Here is a 23,060-nt window from a genome sequence, read left to right as displayed (position 1 = left end):
CAGGTTGGTGGTCTCTTGAGTTTGAGGCCATCCTGTCTACAGAGCAAATTCCAGGAGAGCCAGGGCTGCACAGAGAAAAACCGAATGCAATACCCCACATTCTCCCCTACCTCCAAACAGGATCACTTTATTCCTAAAAAGTTTGTTACCTGAAATTTTGTGGACTTCAGAATCTAAGTGAAATGCTGTCTCACTAGACTTGGGAATGAGTAGACCTGGCAATAATGAGGGCATGATGGTGTGTTGGGGGTCCTGGGCTGACTGAGGTACTAGGGAGAGAGGAGCTGGTCCCGTTCTTTATTCCCTAACCAGCCTGTGGCTGTGCTTTCAGAACATGTAGAGCTGGTGAAAAGGACGATGGCTGGAGTAAGCCTGCCTGCACCAGGGGTTCCTGCCTGGGCTCGGGAGATCTCGGACGCTCAGTGGGAAGATGTGGTACAGAAAGCCCTCCAAGCCCGGCAGGCATCCCCTGCCTGGAAGTGACCAGAGAGCGAGCCGCCTTACCTCCCTACATTCCGAGTCAGGACCAGCACAGGACTAACAACTCTGGTCTTAACAGCCTTCTTCTTCCCATGTCCCTTTCACACCAAGGCGAATCAGACCTCTCAGAGACCCACTTTATTCAGTTCTGTACATATGGGGACATCGGCCCAAGCCCAGCCCACCTTAGCATGTATCACTCTGGAGAATAAAGCACCCTGTGTACACAGCCAGAAGCCAGCCGCCTGTGCTCCTGAATCCTGGTCCAGCCTCCCCAGGCTTTTGTTTCTGAGCGCCTAGAGGGTACAGGTGAGGACCCGCCCAGCGTCAGCAGAAACCAGGAAATAAACAGGCACTGCAGGGCGCCATGCTTGGAGCACTGCTCCTGCCTCCTTCATTATAGCTCTGGGAACCAAGAGCACAAGGGAAAGCAGTCAGCCACAGGGTGGTCCCTTGCAAATGCGTGATCCCAGGACTGCTGCTTGCCAGAGAGGGCAAGGCAGCTGGTTCATTCTCCCCACCGGGCCCACTAGTCATCTAGTGTCCATAACGTACTTGTTTGTCCTCTGTGTTGTCTTGGTTAGGTATAGGATACAAAGAAACACACTACTACTCCCGCCTGCATAAAGCTGGGTCTAGGGGCCTATTTGTGCTGCAGGGGATTGGTTCCCTCCAGCTCTTCACTCAAGGGGCCAACGGAGCTTAACGTGACTTTGGTGACAGTCTCCTGTTGTACCCTGCAGGGAGAGGAGAGACACCTCAACTTCAGATGAGGATTAAGGGGGTAGAGAGGGACATGTGATTCCTGTGTGTATTTCTCAGAACAGTTTCAGGCAGCTGTGGGGTTAGGATCAGGGGGACAGGCACCCCCAGGTTGTCTAAGCACTGAGCACTCAGTGCTCAGCCTGTCTGTACTAGCCACAGGGAGGCATGAACACGTTTAGGGGAGAAGAGGGAGCACTCTGGGCATCCCGCTTCCAGTGCCTGCATCCTCTAGAGTAGCCAGAGAGGTGCTGTTCTGCCCCAGGTCAGCCGATGAGGAGCAGAGGGTGGAGGGCTGGGCTGCATCCCAGGGCTGAGTGGGCTGGAATCCTGTGGGAAGGGAAGGTGAGGGGGTCAGAGGGCCTCCTGGCTGGCAGTCAGAAACTCTTCTGCCCGCTTGTGCGCCTCTAGAGCCTTGATGGTGTACACATCCTGTGGCAGCTCTGACTTCCTCCGGAGCAGCACTTTGTCCTTCTTGATATCCTTCAGCATCTGGGGACAGACAGGGAGAGGCCAGGCACGGTGACCACAGTCCCCAGGAGAACTCATTTCTCTCCCTCCCATTTCTGCTGCCCGACTCCTCCCTCTGGACCCAACAGTGCTGCCCCCACCCAACTTGTGCCCCCAACGTGTCACCTGCACGGCCTCTGTCTCCACCGTCCTCTTCAGGAGCTGAATGTCCTCTGCTGTGGGCGTCTCTGTCTCCATGGAGTACACAGGGGGCAGTGGCGGAGGAGCCCGAAACATAGGGTACTGGGAGGGCAAGGGATGGACATGGTGAGAAGCCCTTCCGAGCCTCTTGGGGCCTATGTGCCTCACTCTTCCCCTGAGCTCAGGGCAGGAACATCAAAGCCTCCCTCACCTGGGGATTGAGCCGGGCCAGCTCCTCAATCTTCTGCCACATCTCCTCTCTTTCCTTCATTCGGAACCGGCCCCTAAGGGAGGGACAGGGGATCGGGATTGGGACTGGGGACAGGAGCTAACGGTAGAAGCTAACAGTCCTCTCCCAGAGACACTCACTTCTGCTTCTCCGCCTTGTACTGCTGTGTGCAGTCGTCAAACAGCTTCTGGTTCATCTCCATGAAGAGCTTCAGGGCATTGTAGATGAGTCCGTGGATTGTCCTGCACCCAGACAGAGGCGGTGGTCACGGGGCCAGAGCCAGCCTGCCGGCTCCCAGTCCACTGTCTTTTTCCCAATCACTAACCTCTACACTGCAGAAGCAGCTAACTCTTGACTAACTCTCCTGCATTGAGGGCATCTATCTGATGGTCTTTACATATACGGGCCCCACATGGCTAACCCTTCCTTGGCTCACATTCCGTGGCCTCACATGGAGGGACTGTCAGCAGCACACGAAGTCTGCTTTCAGCATGAAAGCCTTTTTATAAGTTGGACTCTGCTTGTTTGTTAAGGATATGACGTAGTTCCTGCCAGCCCGGGATGTCTCCAGAGCTGTGTGGTGTGATACAGGTCAGCCGTTTGGTACTTCGAGGATGTCTCATTAGCACCTTTTCTGGCCAGTCAACCCCTTGAGGCCCTACACTTAGTAGAATCTGGTGGGCATCAGTTCTCCTTGCTGGGGGTCCACGCCTCATGTTTCTTCTATGCCCTCACAGTGTGGAATACCCAGCTCCCACCATCAGCGCAGCCCGAGGGCCCTACTTGTTCCAGTGGCTTTTGGAGTTCCTATAGAGTGCAGGAAACATGATGGGGAGGATGCGGGCAGCATTGTCGCTGATCAGGCTCATGATGTACTCATTGTTCCAGTAGTAGAGGGCACGCTCCGCCACCTGGCGAGGAGAGTGGAGTTGAGTGGGCACTCGCTGCAGTTCTCAACACCTGCCCTACCACACCTAGGAACCAGTGAGTCTGCTCTTACCTGGAAATGGGGGCTGGAAACACATTTGGCAAGCTGGCGGAAGAGCGGCTCCATGACTTTACTGAACTCCGAGGGTTCAATGACATCTAGAATCTCCTCCAGCTCATTCAGAAACATCACCTCCTTGGGGCTGTGGGTCTTAGGCCAAAACTTGAGAAGTCCCACAATCACCTGTGAAGACGACGCGAGGACAAAATTCCTAAGCTGCTCAGTTCTCTGGGAAGCCCTCTGTTGCCTTTTCCCTGGCCTACCCTCAGCTACTATATGGCTTCTCTGGCTTGGACCTGTTTCCTGAGGATACAAGTCTTGTTTCCCTTCAGAGAAAGCCACACTGCTCAGGCCTCCTGAGCATGCACTCAGAGAATCACTCAGAAGTTAGCGACTGGAGCGAGACGTGTTCATGCTCAGTGATAAAGCCCTTGCCCGAGAGGTCCAAGAGCCTAGGTTTGTACGTGACCAGTGCCACAAAAACAGAAACGAAACCAACAGGTAGAGATGGGCCAGCACTGCTGGCTGAAGCCCCAGAAGGGAAATTACCGGCTCAGTGAGACTGCTCTCTTTCTCCAGGAACTGCACCACACAGTACGCCAACTGCAAAAGGTTGGGGTTAGAAGTGAGGTTCAGCTCTCAGTGACAGACGAGATCCCCAAAGAGAAGAGGAGGTATAGGGGATTTCCCACAGCCACTCTTTTATGCTGATGCAGGAACCCCTCCCCCCTCCCTCCCTCCTCTGATGCTCAGGTGCTCACCTGAGGGTGGTATACACTCAGAGACTTGACTTTGTGAAGTGGAAGCAGGACACGGACGAGAAACACCTTGTGTTCTTCCTTAAGGGGCAAGGCAAAGCCATTGATGATGCTGCCCAGGATCTCCAGCAGCTCCGCAATCCCGTTGTGATGCTCAGTCTCATAGATAAACCTAATGGAAAACGGTCACCTCGATGCCGACCCTCGACCCTGCTCTAGTCTTCCCATCCCACCTCCACCCACAGAGGTGTGCTGTGCTCCAAGGCCTGGGCTCGTGGCCTCACCTGTAGAAGATGTGGTTGATCTGCCTACGAATGTAAGCCCGGAGGCCCAGAAACTTGCCATAGATGCGATGCAAAATGGTCTTGAGAAAATCCCGCTCTCTAGGGTCTTCGCTATCGAATAGGTCCAGGAGCTAGAAGCAGGAGGTTAAGAAAGGCAGTGAATGAGGCAGCAGCCAGGGAAGGCGTGTGCTGGGCTCACAAGGTTGCAGAGTGATTTTGTCATCTGGCTCCTCCGATGTGTTATCTGGATGTGCGTGTTTCTACCCACTGATCCAAGAGAGGCACTTGCTCGCTCCACTTACACTGGGCGTTTCTTTGGGAGCCTTGTGCCAGATACAGATGAACTCCCCGTATAATCAGAATAAGGGGAAGAAGTGGGCAGGACACGGGGGAAGGAAGGTATGCGGGACAACAGCTCACGGGAAGGACAGGAACCTCAGACTTACAGCAAGTACAAACTTCTGGTCAATGTACTTCTTGGCTATATTTGGCTGGAAATCTGGAGACTCCAAGAAACGTAAGAAAAACTCATACACGAGCTGTGGAGGGAAAGCAGCTTCGGTGAGGCGTGGCCCCGGCACTGGGAGGGAGGCGGCCCCTGCTGCAGGCCTGAGGGACCCCGTCTCCTATTGCCAGACCCATCCCACCCCTTTCCTGGTACCTGGAGATGCGGCCAGGCGGCTTCCAAGGTAGGCTCATCTTCCTCAGGGTCAAACTCTGCTCCTGTGGGATTCGATGAAGGAGGCAGCGTCCGGAAGAGATTCACTGAAAACTGAGGCGTGAGCCCAACTTAGAACACTGCCTAGGTGTCCCCAGGGGCTCCCCCTGCCCCTCTGTGTCCTTTCCCTGTGCCCACCATGGTGACAGCCTCAGGGTAGATGGCCTCAGTGACAACATCACGGCTGTGGGTGATATACTCCACCATCTCGTTGAGTCCTGCCCGCTTCACCTCTTTGCATTTGAGGTCACTGAGTGGGTCTGACACGAAGTCAAAGAGGACACAGCACTGGCGTAGCTTCTGGATAAACAGCTCCTCGCGTTCCTGGGTGGGTGAGTCTGCGGAGGTCTCAACAGTCAGGTGCATGTCTTAATTGTTCCTGTAGACTTCCCTTTCCCACCCGGACCCCATTCTGCTCCCTGGCACCTCACTCACAGTTGCACCTCTCACATCTATAGTACCCCATTTCCCCAAAGACACTCCCCAAGCAAAGCTCACAGCCCCGAAGCCCAGTACACAAGTCCCTGCTGGCTGTGAGTACCTTTCAAGGCAGGAAGTTTTTGTAGCTCCCGGTTCTTGTTGAGGTTGAAGGGGAAGGAGCTTTGACGTCGTTCCTTCTTGACAATCTGGGGTCCCCCTGAGTACTTGATTTTGCTGAGCTGTGTTGGGGGTGGTGTGCTGTTGCTGGGTCGCTTGTTGGATGATGGTGACTGAGACTGGGGCTGGGGCTGGGCCTGGGCATGAAAGTAATTTGTTGAAGCCAGCTCTTCACGAGATGCCCTCTACCCTAGCCTTGACCATCTACCAGCCCTTGCCTGTTCTTGCTTGTAGAGAGGTAGTGAGCCATCCCTGCCCAGGAGACAGGCCAGGGACAGAGATAACTGTCATAGAGATCCAGATCCATAGTGCAATGCAGGAAGTCCTAGGTGTAAATAGCATTTATCGTTCACACCGTGAGGAGGCAAAGGTAACAGGGTGGATGGTGACAGAGATCAGGAAAGTAGTTAACCAGGCGGGAGGTCTAGTTTAGCGCTACAGCACTTGTCTTGCAAGGCTGAATTCAATCCTCAGGATGGGAGGAAACATTCAGGCCTGGGTGTAAGAGCTGACTGTGAGAGAGGAGACACGAGGCACCTTCTCAACAGGGGGAAGCACTGTCGGGAGGGCATCTTGGATGAAGACAGCGTGTGGTAACAAGACACTGGACACACCTCACATTACTGAGTGGTCTACACCCTTCAATCTACAACTTAGTAAAGAAACTTGTTCTTGAATCTTTGTACCTTGTCAGAAAGTTAGTTTAATAAAAATCCCGGGTTTTGTTTTTTGTTTTTTAAAAAAAGGCAGCCCTGGGCTGGTGAGATGGTTCAGTGTGGGTAAGAGCACCAACTGCTCTTCCAAAGGTACTGAGTTCAAATCCCAGCAACCACATGGTGGCTCACAACCACCCATAATGAGATCTGATACCCTCTTCTGGTGCGTTTGAAGACAGCTACAGTGAACTTATACTAATAAATAAATCTTTGGCCGGAGCAAGCAGAGGTCCTAAGTTCAATTCCCAACAATCACATGAAGGCTCACAACCATCTGTACAACTAAAGTGTGTACTCATATACATAAAATAAATCTTTAAAAAAGAAAAAAGAAAGAAAGAAACATATGTCAGTAAACTAAAAGCCAGAACCTAAAAAAAAAAAAAAAGGCAGCCCTGGGACCAGATAAATGTCTCAGTGGTTCGGAACATGCACCACTCTCACAGAAGACCTGGATGGGTTCCCTGCACCCACACTGAACAACGCACAACTACCTGCAACTCCAGTTCAAAGGGCCTACTGTCCTCTTCTGTTTGACCTGAATGGGCATCTCCACACTTCTGTCAGTAGACAGCCACATGTATCTATTTACTTATATACATACATATACACACACATATACATACATATACACACATGTATACACAGTAATAAAAGGTTTAATTAAGCTAGGCATAGTAGTACATGCCTTTAATCCTAGCACTTGGGAGGCAGAAGAAGCACAAGTTCAAGGCAAGCCTGGCTTACATAGCAAGTTCCAGGCCAACCAGAGTTACACAGCGATGAGACCTTGTCTCAAAAAAAGAAAAAAAAAAAAAAAAAAAAAAAAAAAAGGCGAGCTGGCTGGACTGATGGTTCAGCAGGTAGGAGCACTGGCTGCTCTTCCAGAGAATCCCAGCGTGATGCCTAGAACCCAAATGCCCGTACCTCCAGTCCCAGATTTAATGCCCTCTTCTGGCCTCCAAGGACACCAAGAATGCCTGTTGTGCACACATAATTACACGCAGACAAAACACACACATAAAACAGTAAATCTTTATATGTTTTGGTTTTTTGAGACAATGTTTCTCTGTAGCCCTGTCTATCCTGGCCTAAAATAATAAGTCTTTAAAAGCAAAAACAAAAAATAACTGGGTATTCTGCATACCTGTTAATTCCAGAATTGGGAAGGTAGAGACACAAGGATCAGTAGTTCCCAAGGCAGCCTGGCCTGCAGAGGAAGACCCTGTCTTAAAACAACAAAACCCCACTAAACTGAGGGAGCCTGGCGGCACAGACCTATAAGCCAGCTGTTAAGAAGGTGAGGAAGAACTGGGCAGTGATGGCGAACACCTTTAATCCCAGCACTCGGGGGGCAGAGGCAGGCAGATTTCTGAGTTTGAGGCCAGCCTGGTCTACAGAGTGAGTTCCAGGACAGCCATGGCTACACAGAGAAACCCTGTCTCGAAAAACAAAACAAAAGAGGCGAGGAAGAGGTGTCCCAAGCAGCAGAGACCCTGACTCAAAGATAAAAGGTGTCAGGCACATCGCTCTGTGCCTGAATAGTTGTCCAGCCCTAGGTCCTGTCACCACTACACCAAAAATGAATGAATAAAAATAAATTAAAAAACACTGTGTAAAGCCTGTGCTCTGTCTGGGTACAGCAGAATGGAAGGGAACAGGGTCCAGCAGGCCTGTGGGTCAAGCGTGGCTTCTTAGCACTTGGGTCATCTGGTGCTCTCTGCGTCCAACAACCCCAGACAGCTCGTTTGACTGGGGGAGGTTTGACCAGGTAACACAAGGAAGGGGACAGCGTGGGCACCATACACTCCTGTTGTGATCAGCAATGAGCTAGTGTCATGTTAGACAATGCAAGGTGCCCTGGACTCCTGGGAATCCTTTTCTACAAGGTCAGGCCCTGAAAGGAGGAGAGATAGATGGCTGGGAAGTCAATGGGTTTGAATGTCTGGACTCTTGCTCATCTCCTGTATCCCACTTCCCTGCCAAACTCTCATCTGTGGAGCTTGATGTTCAAGAACATACTAAAAGCTGGACCATGGTGGCACAGCTTTTCATCCAACATTTGGAAGCAAAGGCAGGCAGATCTCTGAATCCAAGGACAGCCTGGTCTACAGATGGAGTTTCAGGTCAGCCAGGGCTACACAGAGAAACCCTGTCTTGAAAACAAAGAACACACTAAGTTAGTAGGCTTGCTTATACCTGCAATCCAGAACCCCAGTATTTAGGAGACTGGCCATAGTTCTGGGCCAGCCTGGGCTAACAATGAGACCCTGGTTTGTTTGTTTTGTTGTTGTTTAAAAAAACAAAAAAACAAAAAACTATAACTGAGAGATGGTTCAGTAGTTAAGAGTACTTACTGCTTCTTTAAATTTTAATTTTATGTGCATTGTGCTGTATGTATGTCTGGGTGAGGGTGTTGGATGCCCTGAACAGGAGCTGCATACAGGTGTAAGCTGCCATGTATGCTCTGGGAATTGAACTGGGGTCTCTGGAAGAGCAGCCAGTGCTCTTAACCACTGAGCCATCTCTCCAGCTCCCATAAGTACTTGCTTCTCCTAATCTCTGATGCAGAGCACTGAACTCATCTTAGCACCCACATCAGGCAGCTCACAAATGCCTCTCTCTTAGAACTCTATCAAGCTCCGAGACATCCGAAACCCTCCTCCTAGCCTCCTTGGGAACCTGTATGTAAATGTGCAACACTCGTGCGTGTATATGCACACACAGGCACAGACAGACAGTGTAGAGCCAGCCCCAGGCAGAGTTACGGTTCCCTCACCTGTAAGATGCAGCTGAGCACAGCGCCTGTCTTACAGGGCTATGATAAGAACGGAGGCAAGCAGCACCTGGCACACAGCGGCTACTTTGTAAGGATCTGCTGCTCTGGCTGCTGCTACACCTGTTATCTCTATACCTAGGTCCTACAAATGCAGCCTGGAAACGCCACCCGAAGCCAGCCCACTCAAATGCTCCTTTGAGTCCACAGTCCCCTTTGCTTAAAAGCCAGAGACCAGTAAGTCCCTGGGTCTTTCAGCAATCACACCTCTCTAAAAGCTGACTCAGCTCATCATGGCCCTTCCGGCTCACTTCAACCCCCTGTCTGTTCTACTGTCTTTTTAACCACTCACTCCCAGTGACACCTCTTGCTTAGTCTATTTTTTGTGCCCTTCCCCGCCCTGATAGGGTTTCTTTGTGTAGCTTTCACTGTCCTAGAACTCACTTTGTAGACAAGGCTGGCCTTGAACTCAGAGATTTGCCTGCCTCTGCCTCTCAAGTGTTGGAACTAAAGGTTTATGCCACCACTGCTGGACCCTACAGGGCTTTTCAACTGATCCTGCCTTGGCTTCCAGATTGGCTGCACTGTAAGCATGCTTAGTCTATTGGTACATCATCCCCTTCAACTAGGGCAGTGGTTCTCAACCTTCCTGACGCTGCGACCTTTAACACGGCTCCTCATGCTGTGGTGAGCCCAACCATACCATTATTTCACTGGTACTTCATAGCTGTAGCTTTGCTACTGTTATGAGTCACAATGTAAATATTGGTGTTTTCTAATGGTCTTAGGCGATCTCTGTGAAGGGGTCGTTCCACCCCAAAGGAGTCACGACCCACAGGTTGAAAACCACTGAGATGGGCTGGAGAGGTGGCTCAGCAGTTAAGAGCAATGACAGCTTTTCCAGGGGTACTGAGTTCAGTTTCCAGCAACCACATGGTGGCTCATGGCCATCTGTAATGGACTCTGATGCCCTCTTCTGGAATGTCTGTAGAGAGCAATGGTGAACTCATATACATAAAATAAATAAATAAATCTTAAAAAGAAAGAAAGGAAAGGAAAGGAAAGGAAAGGAAAGGAAAGGAAAGGAAAGGAAAGGAAAGGAAAGGAAAACCACTAAGCTCTAATGAATTTCTTGATAGCCAGGGCCCTGGCTTGTAACCCTCTGGGTACCCCTAGAAGTGGCATCTAACAAGCATTCACCAACATTGGGTCATCAGGAACCAAGCCTCCTCCCTACGAGCCTTCCTGTCCTATCTCCATAGATGACCTTAGAGCAGTGGTTCTCGACCTGTGGGTCTTGACCCCTGAGGGTCAAATGACCCTGTCACAGGGGTCACACATCAGATATGTGCATATCAAGATATTTACATCATGATTCGTTACAGTAACAAAATTAGTTATGAAGCAGCAATGAAAAAAATGTTATAGCTGGGGTCTCCCCACCATGAAGAACTGTGCTAAAGGGGTGGCAGCATTAGGAAGGCTGAGAAGGGATGATGTGGCACAGCGACTGCAGAGTAGAGGAAGGGGAAAAACACAGGAAGACACGGGGAACCCGGGTCATACTGGGGACCACTCTGAAAAAGAAGGCTCTCTTCTCTGAGTGAGGAGAAAGCAGGACCTCAATTTTCTGTTAACAAGAAGGGACGTTAGCTAGATCAACTAATAGTGGTGCACACCTTTAATTTCAGCACTCGGTAGGTGGGTGGATCGCTGAGTTTGAGGCCAAGCCAGCCAGAGCTACACAGAAAGACCCTGCCCCTAAAAAGGGAACTGGGGCGGGGGGGCACTGACTGCACTTCCAGAGGACCCAGGTTCAATTCCCAGCACTCACATGGCAGCTCACAACTGTAATTCCTATTCCAGGGGATCAAACACCCTTATACGGACATCCTTGCAGTCAAAACACCAATGTACATAAAATAAAAATGAATTATTTTTAAAAAGGTAGCTAGATCAGTAATTTTCTAACCACCGTCCATGTAAGTTTTCAAGAGAACACAGAGTTACATAAATTAAATTAAAATGTCCAAAGCCAGCCAACAACTTGATGCCTAAGGGTTCCTGCTACACTAGGTCCGCACTGCTGCGAGCTGCTGTGGAGGCAAAGCAGCCAAGTGGGCTGTCTGCTTCATCCCACTGGGTTGCCCAGCTTTCTCTTTTACTTTATGTGTGTGATGTATGTTTATACATGTCCATGTGTGTGAGCACAGATGACACCACACGTGTAGAGCAGTGCATCGGATGTCAGATGACAACATGACAAGCTCCTTGCCACCCATCTTGTCTGAGGCAGGGTCTCCTGGTCACTCTGCGTAGGTCGGGCTAGATGGCCTGTGAGCTGCCATTTTGCTGAGGCTCACAAACAGGAGTGTACTCCACCTCCTCAGTCCTCTACGGCTCTAAGGATGGAACCTGCCCTCCCACCTGTGCTTATCGACTGAGCCACTGGCCTGGCCCCAGCTCTCCTTTCAAAAGGACCACTGGCAGGACCCGGTACAGGAAATCACTGAGAGACGCCAGCCCAGAGCAAAGGCCCTGACTGCCAAGGCCCAGGGAGGCATCTCTTGTCTGTCTCCCCTTCACATGCTTGTCAGAGAGCAAATGTGTGGCTGCGGCAGCCACTCGCTTCACACTGGTTCATTTATTCTAAATCCTCCAGCGTCTTCTAATGTCTCTCCACTGTCCCGGGGTGGGTAGAAGACACATGAGCCCCACACACACACACACAACTACAGCCGCCACAAGGATACCTGACCTAAGGCAACCCAGCAATTCTGCGTTCCCGCTGGACTTTGTCCTGTCTAGGCCTTCTGAAACTCTGCAGAGGCCTGAAGTACCTTCCACTGCAAAACCTATATGCCCCCCCAGGAGGCCTCCATGTGCCCAGATTCCCTGCCTCTACTTCCTGAGTGTGTGTGCCACCACATCAGTGTATGAGGCGCTGGGTATAGAACCCAGGGCTTTGAACATGCTAGGCTCTACTAACTAAGCTACCTCCCTACCCCCAACTATAAGAAATATTCTAACAAGAAGATGGATCATAAAATTAGTAGAAAAAGAAGCTGGGCAAAGTGGCACATGCCTCTACTCCTGGGTATGCAGGAGACCAAGGCAGATGGATCGAGTTTTCAGCAAGCCTAGGCTGCAAAATAAGACCACAGCTCAAAATTAATTACAAAGTGCACAGATAGAACCAAACGTGGTGGTTTATACCCATAAATCCAGTACTCGGAAGACAAAACTGAAAATGTCACTGTGGGTTGAAACCAACCTGGACTACATAACAAGACTCCGGTGCAAAACACAATTAACAAGGGCTAGTGAGGTGGCTCAGTGGATAAAGGCATTTGTCCCCAAGACTGACAACCTAAGCTCAGTCCCCAAGACCCAAATGGTAGAAGGACAGAATCAACTCCCACCAAGTTGCCCTGTGACATCTGTGCAAACACACAATAAATACATAAATTAATATAATTTTTAAAAAAACCACAGATTACATGCTGTATCTACTGCATCATGAATTAACTGGTTTAATAACTGAAGGCTGCTTTAGTTTAAACCCTGAGATCTACAGAGGCATCCTCTCCCACTGTGACAAATGGAGCTCTGGCTAGCTGAGTCTAATTCTTCCCATCCTCCCTTTCTTCTCTAAACATCTCACTCAGCATCAAAGAGGAAAGGTGACTAGGACATGGCCCTTGTCTTCAAAGAGCTCAGAGACTGTAGGTGGGGCAGCCGCTGAAGCAGCTGATGGTACCATGGAGATGCCAGCACAGTGAACACAAAGGCTGTGGGAACAGAGGATGGGTTACCAACTGCCTGGAAGAATGAGGGAGGACATCTCTCAAGAGGGGACTTTAAAAAAGATTTATTTTTAAGGGGTGTGTGTGTGTCTTAACTACGATCCATCTATTCCATCCTTGAAGGGTTTTGATTTAGCTCTTAGAGGATAAAGCTGAGTTAAGTAGCAAAAAATCAATAGAGGACAATAGAGCAGGTTGAGAACAATGGAACTCATGTGGGGGGCCCGTGTCACAGAGAAGCTTGAGGATTCAGGAATCTGGACTTCCAAGGGAACAATGATGAGGTAGATGCTAGAAAAACAAAATGGAGCCAGAAAGGCTATGGACTTTGGCTTTTAACTATGGGAGATGCCAAAATTTTATTTTGTTTTTAAATAGTCACACACTATAGCCTAGGTTAGAACTTAGAAAGTACAGACCAGGCTGGCCTTGAATTCACAGCAATCATCCTGCCTATTGTAGGACAACAGACATGCATGAGAATACCTGGCTCAATTTAGACTTTGGTGGGTCTGTTTTGTTTTCGAGCCGACGTCTCTATAGCCCTAGCTGGCCTCAAACTCACAGAGGTTTGAGGATGACAACTGTGGCCTTGGAGCTGAAGTGGGGAGACCATCTTCCCGTCCTCCGTCCCTGCACCCAGAACTCAGGACAACACTATGCTAAAGTGTCCGTTTCTGCTGGGCAGTGGTGGCGCACGCCTTTAATCCCAGCACTCGGGAGGCAGAGGCAGGCGGATCTCTGAGTTCGAGGCCAGCCTGGTCTACAGAGTGAGTTCCAGGACAGCCAGGGCTACACAGAGAAACCCTGTCTCGAAAAACCAAAAAAAAAAAAAAAAAAAAAAAAAACCACTAAAAAAACAAAACCAAGAGTGCATTTCTCCAGCATCAGACCAGAGAAGATCTTCACTGCAGATGCAGGACACAAAGTCTCACCTGACATCTCAAAGCCACTTTTCATCCTAGGATCCTCCTTCAGATCTCAGAGACAAAGCATCATTTAGCCCACGAACCTCAGCTCTGCCTCTCATTCACAGAGCAACGCTGTTCCCTCCGAGCCTCCAGTTCTTCTATCAAATGGGGGTGACAAGGGAGAGATCCTGGGGGACTGCAGTGACAGTTAAGTGGGCACACACAAATTCTGGTAGTGTGCAGCCTGACTGCCGCAGGGTTGAGCAGTGGCCCACCCAACTGTGTCCGCCCTGAATCTTTGAATGGGACTTTACAGATAAACATTATCAAGTGGAAATGACCTCCTGTTGGACTGGACAGGATTATCTCTGATGACTGGCATCCTTTTAAAGAGAGAAATTCAGATAGACCAAGACACACAGAGACAGTGCTGCGTGAGGAGGAAGTGACTGGGTGCATCCAGAAAACAAGGAGAGCCACAGACTGCAGAGAGCCAGCGGAGAGCAGAGAACAAACCTTCCCCTACAACCTCAGGACAGGACCAGCAGACGGGCCACGGAGTAAGGAGCTTGCTACGTAAGTGCAGCAAACAGTTCTGGATGCCCAGGACCCACCTATGCCAGGTGGGCATGGAGGCATTCCTGTAATCCCCAGGAGCCAGAAGGAAAGGGGAGCCTCAGGCCAGGGGTTCCCCCTTCACCACAGTCTTCATGTTAGGCTGACCCTCAACCATAAAATTATTTCGTTGCTATTTCACAACTGTAATTGTGCTATGGTTATGAGTTGCCACGTACATATCTGCTATGCAGGACAGCTGCTACGGGACCCTGTGAAAGGGCTGCTGGTCCACAAGCTGAGAAGCACAGCCTTGGAGCAAACTGGCTAGTCTGACTTAAAAAAAAAAAAAGAGACGCAGTCTCATAAATGAACCAGGCTGGCCCCTACCTCCGCAAGTACAAGGATCAAAGTGAGCACAAACACATTCATCTCAAATGTATGTTTGTTTTCTTTTCTTTTTTCTTCTTTTCTTTTCTTTTCCTTTTGTTTTTTTTTTGTTTGTTTGTTTTTGTTTTTTTTGTTTTTGTTTTCTGAGACAGGGTTTCTCTGTATAGCCCTGGCTGTCCTGGAACTTACTCTGTAGACCAGACTGGCCTCGAACTCAGAAATCCGCCTGCCTCTGCCTCCCAGGTACTGGGATTAAAGGTGTGTGCCACCACCACTTGGCCCCATCCAAATTCTAAATAAAAGGACCTCAGAAGCTGGGGCTATGCTCCTGCAGAAAAACCTGAATTCAGTTCCCAGAACCCATGTCAAGTAGCTCACAATGGTTTATAAGTCCAACTGGGGATATGACACCTTCTGGACTCTGCAGGTAATCTATACACACAATGTACACATCCAAATAGATACACACACACACACACAGAGACCTCAAGGCATGTCTTTTATGCTACACCTGACAGACTCCTAGCCTTCAAAACTGTAAGACAATTAATTTCTCCTGTCCCGGGCCACCTGGTATATGGTAATCTGCTTTGGCTACCTTGGAAAACAAAGTAACTGTTCAATAAAAGTAAATGTTACCTGGAAAAAGGGCAAGAGAGAGCTATGTGAGATAGTATTTTACATCCTTGGCTCAGGGACGGAGAGACAGCTCAGCAGTTAAGGGCACTAGCTGACTCAGGTTTGGTTCCCACCACCCACATGGCTGTCACAACCACATGTAACTCCTGTTGGGGGATCTAATGCCCCCTTTCTTCTGACCTCCACAGATACCAGGCATGCTTGTGGTATACAGACATACGTGTAGGCAAAACATCCATATATATATATATATATATATATATATATATACACATAAAAATAGTAAAATAAAAATGTCAAAAAGACCGCAGTCTCAAAGCTGGCCCCCAGTTTTCTCAGCATCTGAGCCCATCACCCATGAGCACTTTGTGAACACTCAGGAAGTAAACTTCTGCAGCCGCCTCGTGGACGTAAGCCCTGGAAGGCTTTCCATAAAACAGGACCCACGGTAAAGTTCACCCTCTCCTCTTCTAGAGCAACTACGATCAAGACTATGTCTCTGGGCTGGTGAGATGGCTCAGTGGATAAGAGCACCCGACTGCTCTTCCAAAGGTCTGGAGTTCAAATCCCAGCAACCACATGGTGGCTCACAACCATCTGTAACGAGATCTGACTCCCTCTTCTGGAGTGTCTGAAGACAACTACAGTGTACTTACATATAATAAATAAATAAATCTTTAAAAAAAAAAAAAAAGACTATGTCTCTGAGCAGAGCCCTCAGGAAGACCTGGGAAACCCAGTGGTGAGGGAGGCACTGTGTGCTCCTGACTTCACCACGCCTACATTGCCCACTTTCTAAGTGAGGGAACCCCACCCTTTCCCTCCCTCCCTAGCTCCACACATTGGGATGTGGCACCCATACTGTGCCATGTAGGTAAGACCCTCCTGAAGCTCCAACACCAACAAGCAGGGAGTTCACCAGAAACTGTTTAACAGCAGTGGTCAAGTGCAGCCAAGGACCTGAGAGACAGAACAGCAGCTCACAGGGCCCCTGACCATGCCCTGGGGATTTTGGCAAATGGTCAAGGCAGGCTACTCTCAGCAGATGATAACCAGTGTGCCTAGTAACTACAAGACCGGGAGGCAGTGTGTGGGGAAGGCCTGTTAAATCCTGGATCTCGGTCTCTCTGGCTGGGTTTTGTTGTTGTTTGGTTTGTTGTAATCTTGGTTTTCGAGACAGGGTTTCCCTGCCTAAGAATGCTGGCTGTCCAGGAACTCCCCAGACTGGCCTTGAACTCACAGAGATCCCTCTGCCTCCTAAGTGCTGAGATTAAAGGCATGCACCACTGCTCTACCCTCCCCCCTTGCTGTTTAATACTGGTCACTAACTCTCAACTGCTTTCTCAGTGAGTCACCTCTGAAAGGGAGAGTGAGCCCTGAGGGTGTGTGCCAGACACATTTGCTGTGACCCTCAGAGAGTGCACGGGTGTGAGGCAGAAGCCACACACACCATCCAGCTCTTCTGCTCAGTTCACACCTGGTAGAAAAGACTATGATGGGACCACACGGTTACAGCGTCTGGGGATAAAGATCAGTAGAGACCACAGATCACTATTCAAGCAGACCCTTCCCACGCTATAGTCTTCATTACTCTGTTAGGTTTTTAAACTGCCGGGGTCCAAAAATCCGGCAAGAAACCTAGCCTGTTTCTTCAGATTACATTGCAAGTCCTAAAACAGTAGTCACCAATGTAAATGTTACTTGTATCTCTTTAGAGAGGACAGGAATAAATAGCCTGGGGGGGAAAAAAATCTAAATCCATAGTTATCCCCAAACACTGGTTAATCAAGTTCCTTTCTCAAGGAAGGCACAAGACCAGCCGGTATCCAAGACCTCTGCTTCCTCAACAGCTCCAAGCAGGAGAGAGCAGAGGAGGTGTGGCAGCAGCTCTCATGCGTTCACAGGCTGTCCAGCAGACACAGCAGCCCACAGACCATACCCCGGATGTTCGACCACATCCTAGAACTTCCCCAAGACCCTCTATTCTCTGGCTGTCTTGTTTGCCTGTTTATTGCTTTATAGCTCCAGACTGCTGAGCTGTGCTGACCTCTGTTCACGACTGTCCTTTGGTCACATGGAGACCAGAAACAGTGGCCCCAGCCCTGCCCAACTCAGGGACACTAGCCACTCCCAAGCCCCTGCCCCACCCAGATCCATATCAAAGTGACTTGTCATCCCACAAGGCACTGTAGACTTTTCCCCTTTGGCCAGGACCACAAACTCCCAGCACCATTCCCCCCACCCCCGCCAACCGCCACCACCTTATTGAGTCCAGGTCTTGCTGTATATATAACACAGGCTGACTCAAACTCATGATTCTCAGCTTCTCAAATGATGAGTTCATGAGCATGCATAAGCAGACCCCACATTGAGAAAAGACAATGCATTCACGTGTACACGTGCATGTATCACATAGACATGCACACACTGGAATTAAGCCCAAGGCCTTAAGTATACCATGGCCTCCACTATTGGCCATACCCCTAGCCACTGAAAAAGGAGTCATCAACATTGAAAGTGGGGAATCTAAGAAATTTGAAAGAATCAGAATACATATTTGTTCTACACCAGCCAAACCCTGCTCAAGAGCAGTTGAGATCTGCTGTCCCTTCTAGGCTGTAGGAACCTCCCTCCCTTCTGCCCGTGTGACCGTCCCCCTCAGACCCTTCCCCACAGCCACCAGGGAGCTGCAGCCTAGCATCGGTGCAGACAACAGGGCCATGTGGACCATCTTTACCTCATCAGTGTTCTCCCCTCCACCATCCTTGCTTGAGCTGCTGGGCTTGGCTGTGCCTTTGGCAAGCTTGGAGGGTTCCTGCTGGGGGAAGATGGAGTTAGGGTTAGTAGAGGCCAAGAGAAAGGACAGGCCTAGCCTGAACCTCTTAAATCTTTTTGTTGTTGTTGGGTCTTGTTTTTTTGTTTTTGTTTTTGTTTTTTTTTTCTGTTTTTTTGAACTGAGGACCACACTAAGGACCTTGCCAGACAAGCACTCTACCACTGAGCTGTAGCCCCAGCCCTTCCTAGGTCTTTAACTATGCACCATCAACTGAATCAGCTAAAACCGACTGTATCGACTGGGCATGGTGGCACACGCCTTTCTTTTTTTGTTGTTTGTTTGTTTTTGTTTGTTTGTTTGTTTTTCAAGACAGGGTTTCTCTGTATAGTCCTGGCTGTCCTGGAACTCCCTTTGTAGACCAGGCTGGCCTCGAACTCAGAAATCCGCCTGCCTCTGCCTCCCAAGTGCAGGATTGAAAGGCGTGCACCACCACACCCGGCCCGCACACGTCTTTCATCCCAGCACTTGGTCTACAGGGCGAGTTACTGAACAACCAGGGCTATACAGAGAAACCCTGTCTCAAAACAACAAAAATAAGTAAAAACTCTACTGTATCAACCCTGGGACACACAAGGAGATTCAGGCCCTCCGGGGAGCTTAGGTTCACAATTAGGCATGACAATATTCTTTCATCTGTCTCCTCATTGGATCTTCGGGATTGGTGAGAGGTACCCAAGGCTTCCCCGCTAGAGCAGAGCAGAAACCACCTCTGTCCCCTCAGGGCCACCCAAGACTTGGGGGCATTTATTTAGGAGACATAAACAGCACCCAGCCAAGAGGGTGCTGTTGCATGTAACAGGATGCTAATAGTCCAGAATTGTCCCACCCAAAAAACCGTTCAGATGCTCAGGCAACAAGCTCAGGACAGAGATGGAGGTGAAGTCCTGAATTTTTAACAAACTGTGAGCACCAATCGAAAGGTTCCCTTGGGAACCTGGCAACTGGCTCCGGGCCCTGGCTTGTCCAGCATCTCTTCCCATGCTCTGGGCCAAATCAAAAGCAACCACACAGGGACAGGATGGGGAGAATTCGGAAGAGACTTAAGGATGTAGCTCTGACTGCAAGTACAATACAATCAATGCTGTGGCACAGGCTGCAGGTCGTGGGACCAGCCAGGCAGGTGACAGACCTGTGTGGAGTGCATGGCTTTGAGGGTACCAAACTCGAGTTTGGTTTAGTTGTGAGCACGTGCCGAGGAAGGGGCAATAAGAAATTCTAGTTTCTTAAAGGGAAAGGCAGCCCATTCTAGCAGTGTAAAAAGCTCAGCCTGAGATGCAACAGCTGCAGAAACCAGGATGTTAACAATAGAAGGGAAGAGCAGGAGAAGGGGGGGGGGGGATCCAGATGAACAGCAGAGGAAGGGCTGCGTGTGCAGCAGAGACACAACTCAGAGGCACGAGAGAAACGGGCTGACGTCCACAGGACAGACTGAGGCCAGTGAGGATGGATTTTTCTCACGGTGCGGTTGCGTGGAAACAGACTGCCCCGTGAGGCTGGGCTCCCAGTCCTGAGCATCTGAGCAGCGGCTGGATGGCCTCCCCTAAGGCGTGCTGCAAAGGGATTCAAGCCTGAGATGAGAGCTGGATTGGAGGGCCTTAGAAATCACTTCCAGCTCCGAGAGTCTGCAATTCAAGCAGCCAAGCCCCTTCAGGAAGAAGTGTTAAATCAAATGGTTTGACTATGGGGGCAAGCTGATCTCAGAAAGAAGAGTTCTGTGTGGGCTGGAGCAGGGGGGAAGGCTTTCTGGGGGTGGAGAGGGGAAAACCATTCCTGGATGGGGAGCAGCTCGAAGCTCTGCCTAAGGAGGAAGGGGTTCCTCTGGGCTGAGCACTCTCCCACTGCCTACTGACCAGGCTGGCCATACTGACTCCTGTCGTCAGTTGCTCTCAGCAAGTGGTGGAGAGGGGGAAAAAAAATGCAACCAGGATAGGGCCCAGCACTAAAGTGACACAGGCAAACAACAGTGACAGCACACAACAGACACAGGCCCTCCAACAAAGCTGACCCACTGCCACTCACGGCTGTTCTCTGCTGGATCGTGAGCCGCCTAAGCTTCCGGTACCCTCCACCCACCTGATACTCATCTCTCAGGGAGTGTGCCTGAGAGGTTCAGCTGCCTTGGTGTGTGGGTGTGAGTGGGTGTAGGGGAACAGGGCCCACGAGCCTCGCTCCCTATCTTCTGAAGAACAGGTGAAACACATGCACTGTGGCCCGGCCCAGCTGTCGCATGACGGGAGGCACTGGACTCTCGGGCCAGCACTGTGTTTTAACCTCAGCGCTTACTACTTATGTGCGAATGGGGAGGTGAGGAGCCTCTCTCAGCCTCTTCTTCCTTACCTATTAAAACAAAAGCCATGATAGGACCCACCTCCCTTAGCCCAGTGTCTGGTACAGAAAATCCAAATGCCGTTAATACCGCTACAATGAACAGGAAAGTGGGAGGGGTACCTCATGCAGGAACCTTTTTTAAAAAAAGACCTAAATCCAATCTTAAAAGGGAAGGATGCTCATCTCACAAAAAAGATCGGCACCAGCCTACAAAGCACCTACTATGTGTAAGGGACATGCAAACCTGCACACAGTTTCATTAATACCTCAAGGAGGATAAAACGTGTCCACAGTTCGTTCCCACCCAAGGCCGAACACAGAAAGTCTGTAAGTGAGCCCAAGTGAAGGCCCAGGAAAGACTTCCCCAGGGAAGCAGTGAAGGATAGCGAGGAGAGAGGGGACAGGTGACAGATGAGCAATAAAGGGGCCTCCACCCACCTGTCTCCGTGCCTCCACCCTGGTACACCTCAGTCACACTGTCATCTCTCTCCCCCTCAGAACCTGAAGGAGGCCAAACGCAGCCCAAAATCCAGTGCAGGAGATTAGCTCTCATAAAGGCCTCCCTGGCTGCCTCCACGCATCCCGGTCCTTCCTGTGCCCTTTCTCAAGCAAAGCACTCACAGCCTGACGATGTCTAAGAACGTCCCCTCTAATTCCCAATCAGCCGCCAGGCAGATGGGACAGGATCTGGTCCACAGACTAGAAAGGACAGGAGGACGCTTAAGGAGATCACTCCTTCCTCTGAACTCCACAGCCCCAGTCCCCAGCTTAGCTATCTTGAGTGCACAGTTTCTATTGCTGGATGGCGCCCATTGGCAAGCCCACTCCCCAAGGATAAGACCTGGGTAGGGCACACAACTTTGCCCGGCTCACCACCCCCCTGTCCTGTGCTCTATCTAACTCTCAGACCGAGAAGTTATGGTGACAGCCCAGAAGCAGAGCCACCTGGCAAACACACAACACACAACAGCCCCGGGATAAAGAGTTTGATTAATATGGTTAGAGATGGTAGCCCGGCATCCATCAGGGGGGAAATGAATGCAATCCACCTCTGGGGTCCTCAGGAGAGTGGACCACGAGACCAGGCCAGAGCCAGCCCAACACAAGGGGCCAGCCCAAAAGCTGGGGAGGCTGAAGGCCAGTTCCAGCCTCCCCAGCTGAGTCTGCTTCTCGGAAGAACCACAGATCAAGCAAGAGCAGCAGACAAAGGGAAAGGCAGGGACAGGTCAGGGTGGTTTGGAGGCAAAAGATGGTAAAAGACAGTAACATCAAGAAATGGCTTGTGGGGCTGGGAGTGTAGCCCAATGGTACTGCACATGCTTAGCATGTGCAAGACCCTGGGTCTGATCTCTGCCACTGCAAATAATAAAGAAACCAAATGTACTGGACCGCAGAATGAGAAGAAAACTAAACAGAACAGGCCAGAAGAAAGGGAGAAATCCTGTCCTGGTGCAAAAAAAAAAAAAAAAAAAAAGGAAATGCAAAGGTTATCCTAAGGAATACAGAGAGGAGCCTCTTACAGATTAGAAACCGCGGTCCCGTCTAGGGTGAACATGGAAGACAGCTGATGCCAGTTAGGCACTTGCACAGAAGAGCCCTCCAAGTCCGGAGACCTGAGATTGCAGCTGGGCCTCCAGCAGGATGTGTGACCTTGGACAAGTCCCTTCCCCTGATCCTGCCTCAGTCTCCTCATCTGTACCACTAGCATGCTAGTCTGCATGTGCTCCAAAGCTCCCTTCCAGCACCGATGTTCTGGGGTTCCATCAACAGAAGAAGGGCTCGGTCCTGGCTTACAAGTTTGTGTGTAAAGGAAGACTGGAGGGAGGGGCCTAGGCCAGATTTGGGCGGAGGAGAGAGAAAGCAGAGCGGTTCTAGGTCAGGGGCTTGTCGTGGGGGGGTGGGGGGAAAGAAGGGACTGTACAGAACTATGGAGAGGCCGTCTTTTAAGCTGGTGAGGAGAAGAGGGAAGGGGCTGCTCAGGGCGGGGGTGGGGGAAGTACTGGAGGGAAATGCGGTCTTAAATGAGCACTGTCCCAAACCGTGGGGGATCGGGGACATATAAAGGCGGGGAGAAAAAGCAAGGGAGTGAGCTGGGAGTGGAGCAGATCTGGAGGGGGCCGGGGATAGGAGCAAAGAGGAAGGGAAGAGGGATAGGTGGGGGGAAATCTGTCCGGGCAAAGACGGAGAGCTGTCCCAGCTGCTGCACGGGCTAGGGGTGCTGGCAGCCGCGCGGCCCTGGGGCTGGCCGCGGGAGTGCTGCGGGGGGCCGGACCAGAGGGTCAGTCTGAGGCTGTCCCGGGCCTGCCTCGGGCCCCTCCCAGAGCTGCGCGCAGGCCCGGCGGCGGAGGCGCAAGGGGAAAGGCCACGCTCACCTTATCCTTCTTCAGTTTATAGGACATCTCGGCCGGTCCACACTCGGCCCGGCTCCTGCGGCCCCGCTCCGGCTCTGCTCGGCCACACTCGGCCCGCTCGGCGTCTCTTCGCCACCGCCTGCGCGCTGCGCCCGGGCCGAGCCGTGGCTGCGCTTCCAATTGGCCCGAACTCTTACAAACCTGCCTGAGAACCAGGAGCCGCCTCCTCGGATTGGTCATTGGAGCCAAGCAGCTTCCCTTTTTTCTCATTGGAAAGAAAGAGTA

At 50.7% G+C, this 23,060-nt stretch overlaps 2 protein-coding genes across 8 annotated transcripts in view; one reads left to right on the top strand and one right to left on the bottom strand.

The window, feature by feature from the left end:
- Positions 1–716, top strand: part of Mea1 (male-enhanced antigen 1) — a 3,741-nt gene extending 3,025 nt beyond the window's left edge. For all 6 annotated transcript variants that reach the window (XM_029471592.2, XM_021186282.3, XM_021186279.3 and 3 more), the window contains exon 4: positions 332–716. In XM_029471592.2, coding sequence (XP_029327452.1) covers positions 332–483 — 152 coding nt within the window. In that variant the 3' untranslated portion in view covers positions 484–716. The remainder of the gene's footprint in view (positions 1–331) is intronic.
- Ppp2r5d (protein phosphatase 2 regulatory subunit B'delta) lies at positions 604–23,060 on the bottom strand. 2 transcript variants are annotated; one of them, XM_021186271.3, is made up of 15 exons: positions 22,797–23,060; positions 17,998–18,078; positions 5,412–5,604; positions 5,009–5,208; positions 4,814–4,924; positions 4,599–4,691; positions 4,153–4,283; positions 3,872–4,040; positions 3,660–3,713; positions 3,123–3,293; positions 2,906–3,033; positions 2,263–2,364; positions 2,105–2,177; positions 1,879–1,995; positions 604–1,734 (listed from the first exon to the last, which is right to left on the bottom strand). In XM_021186271.3, exons 1-15 carry the CDS (start codon positions 23,043–23,045, stop codon positions 1,597–1,599), a joined length of 2,010 nt encoding a protein of 669 aa, XP_021041930.2. In that variant the 5' UTR covers positions 23,046–23,060; the 3' UTR covers positions 604–1,596. The 2 variants fall into 2 exon arrangements, with proteins under 2 accessions (XP_021041930.2, XP_021041931.2); XM_021186272.3 differs by having other exon boundaries at positions 17,998–18,075.

The sequence above is a fragment of the Mus caroli genome, unplaced genomic scaffold (assembly GCF_978045245.1).
Source record: "Mus caroli unplaced genomic scaffold, Mus_caroli_1 scaffold_18, whole genome shotgun sequence".
In the NCBI taxonomy this organism is placed as follows: domain Eukaryota; kingdom Metazoa; phylum Chordata; class Mammalia; order Rodentia; family Muridae; genus Mus; species Mus caroli.
Note: the sequence above shows the minus strand (reverse complement) of the source record. Positions and strands in the feature narration are given on the sequence as shown.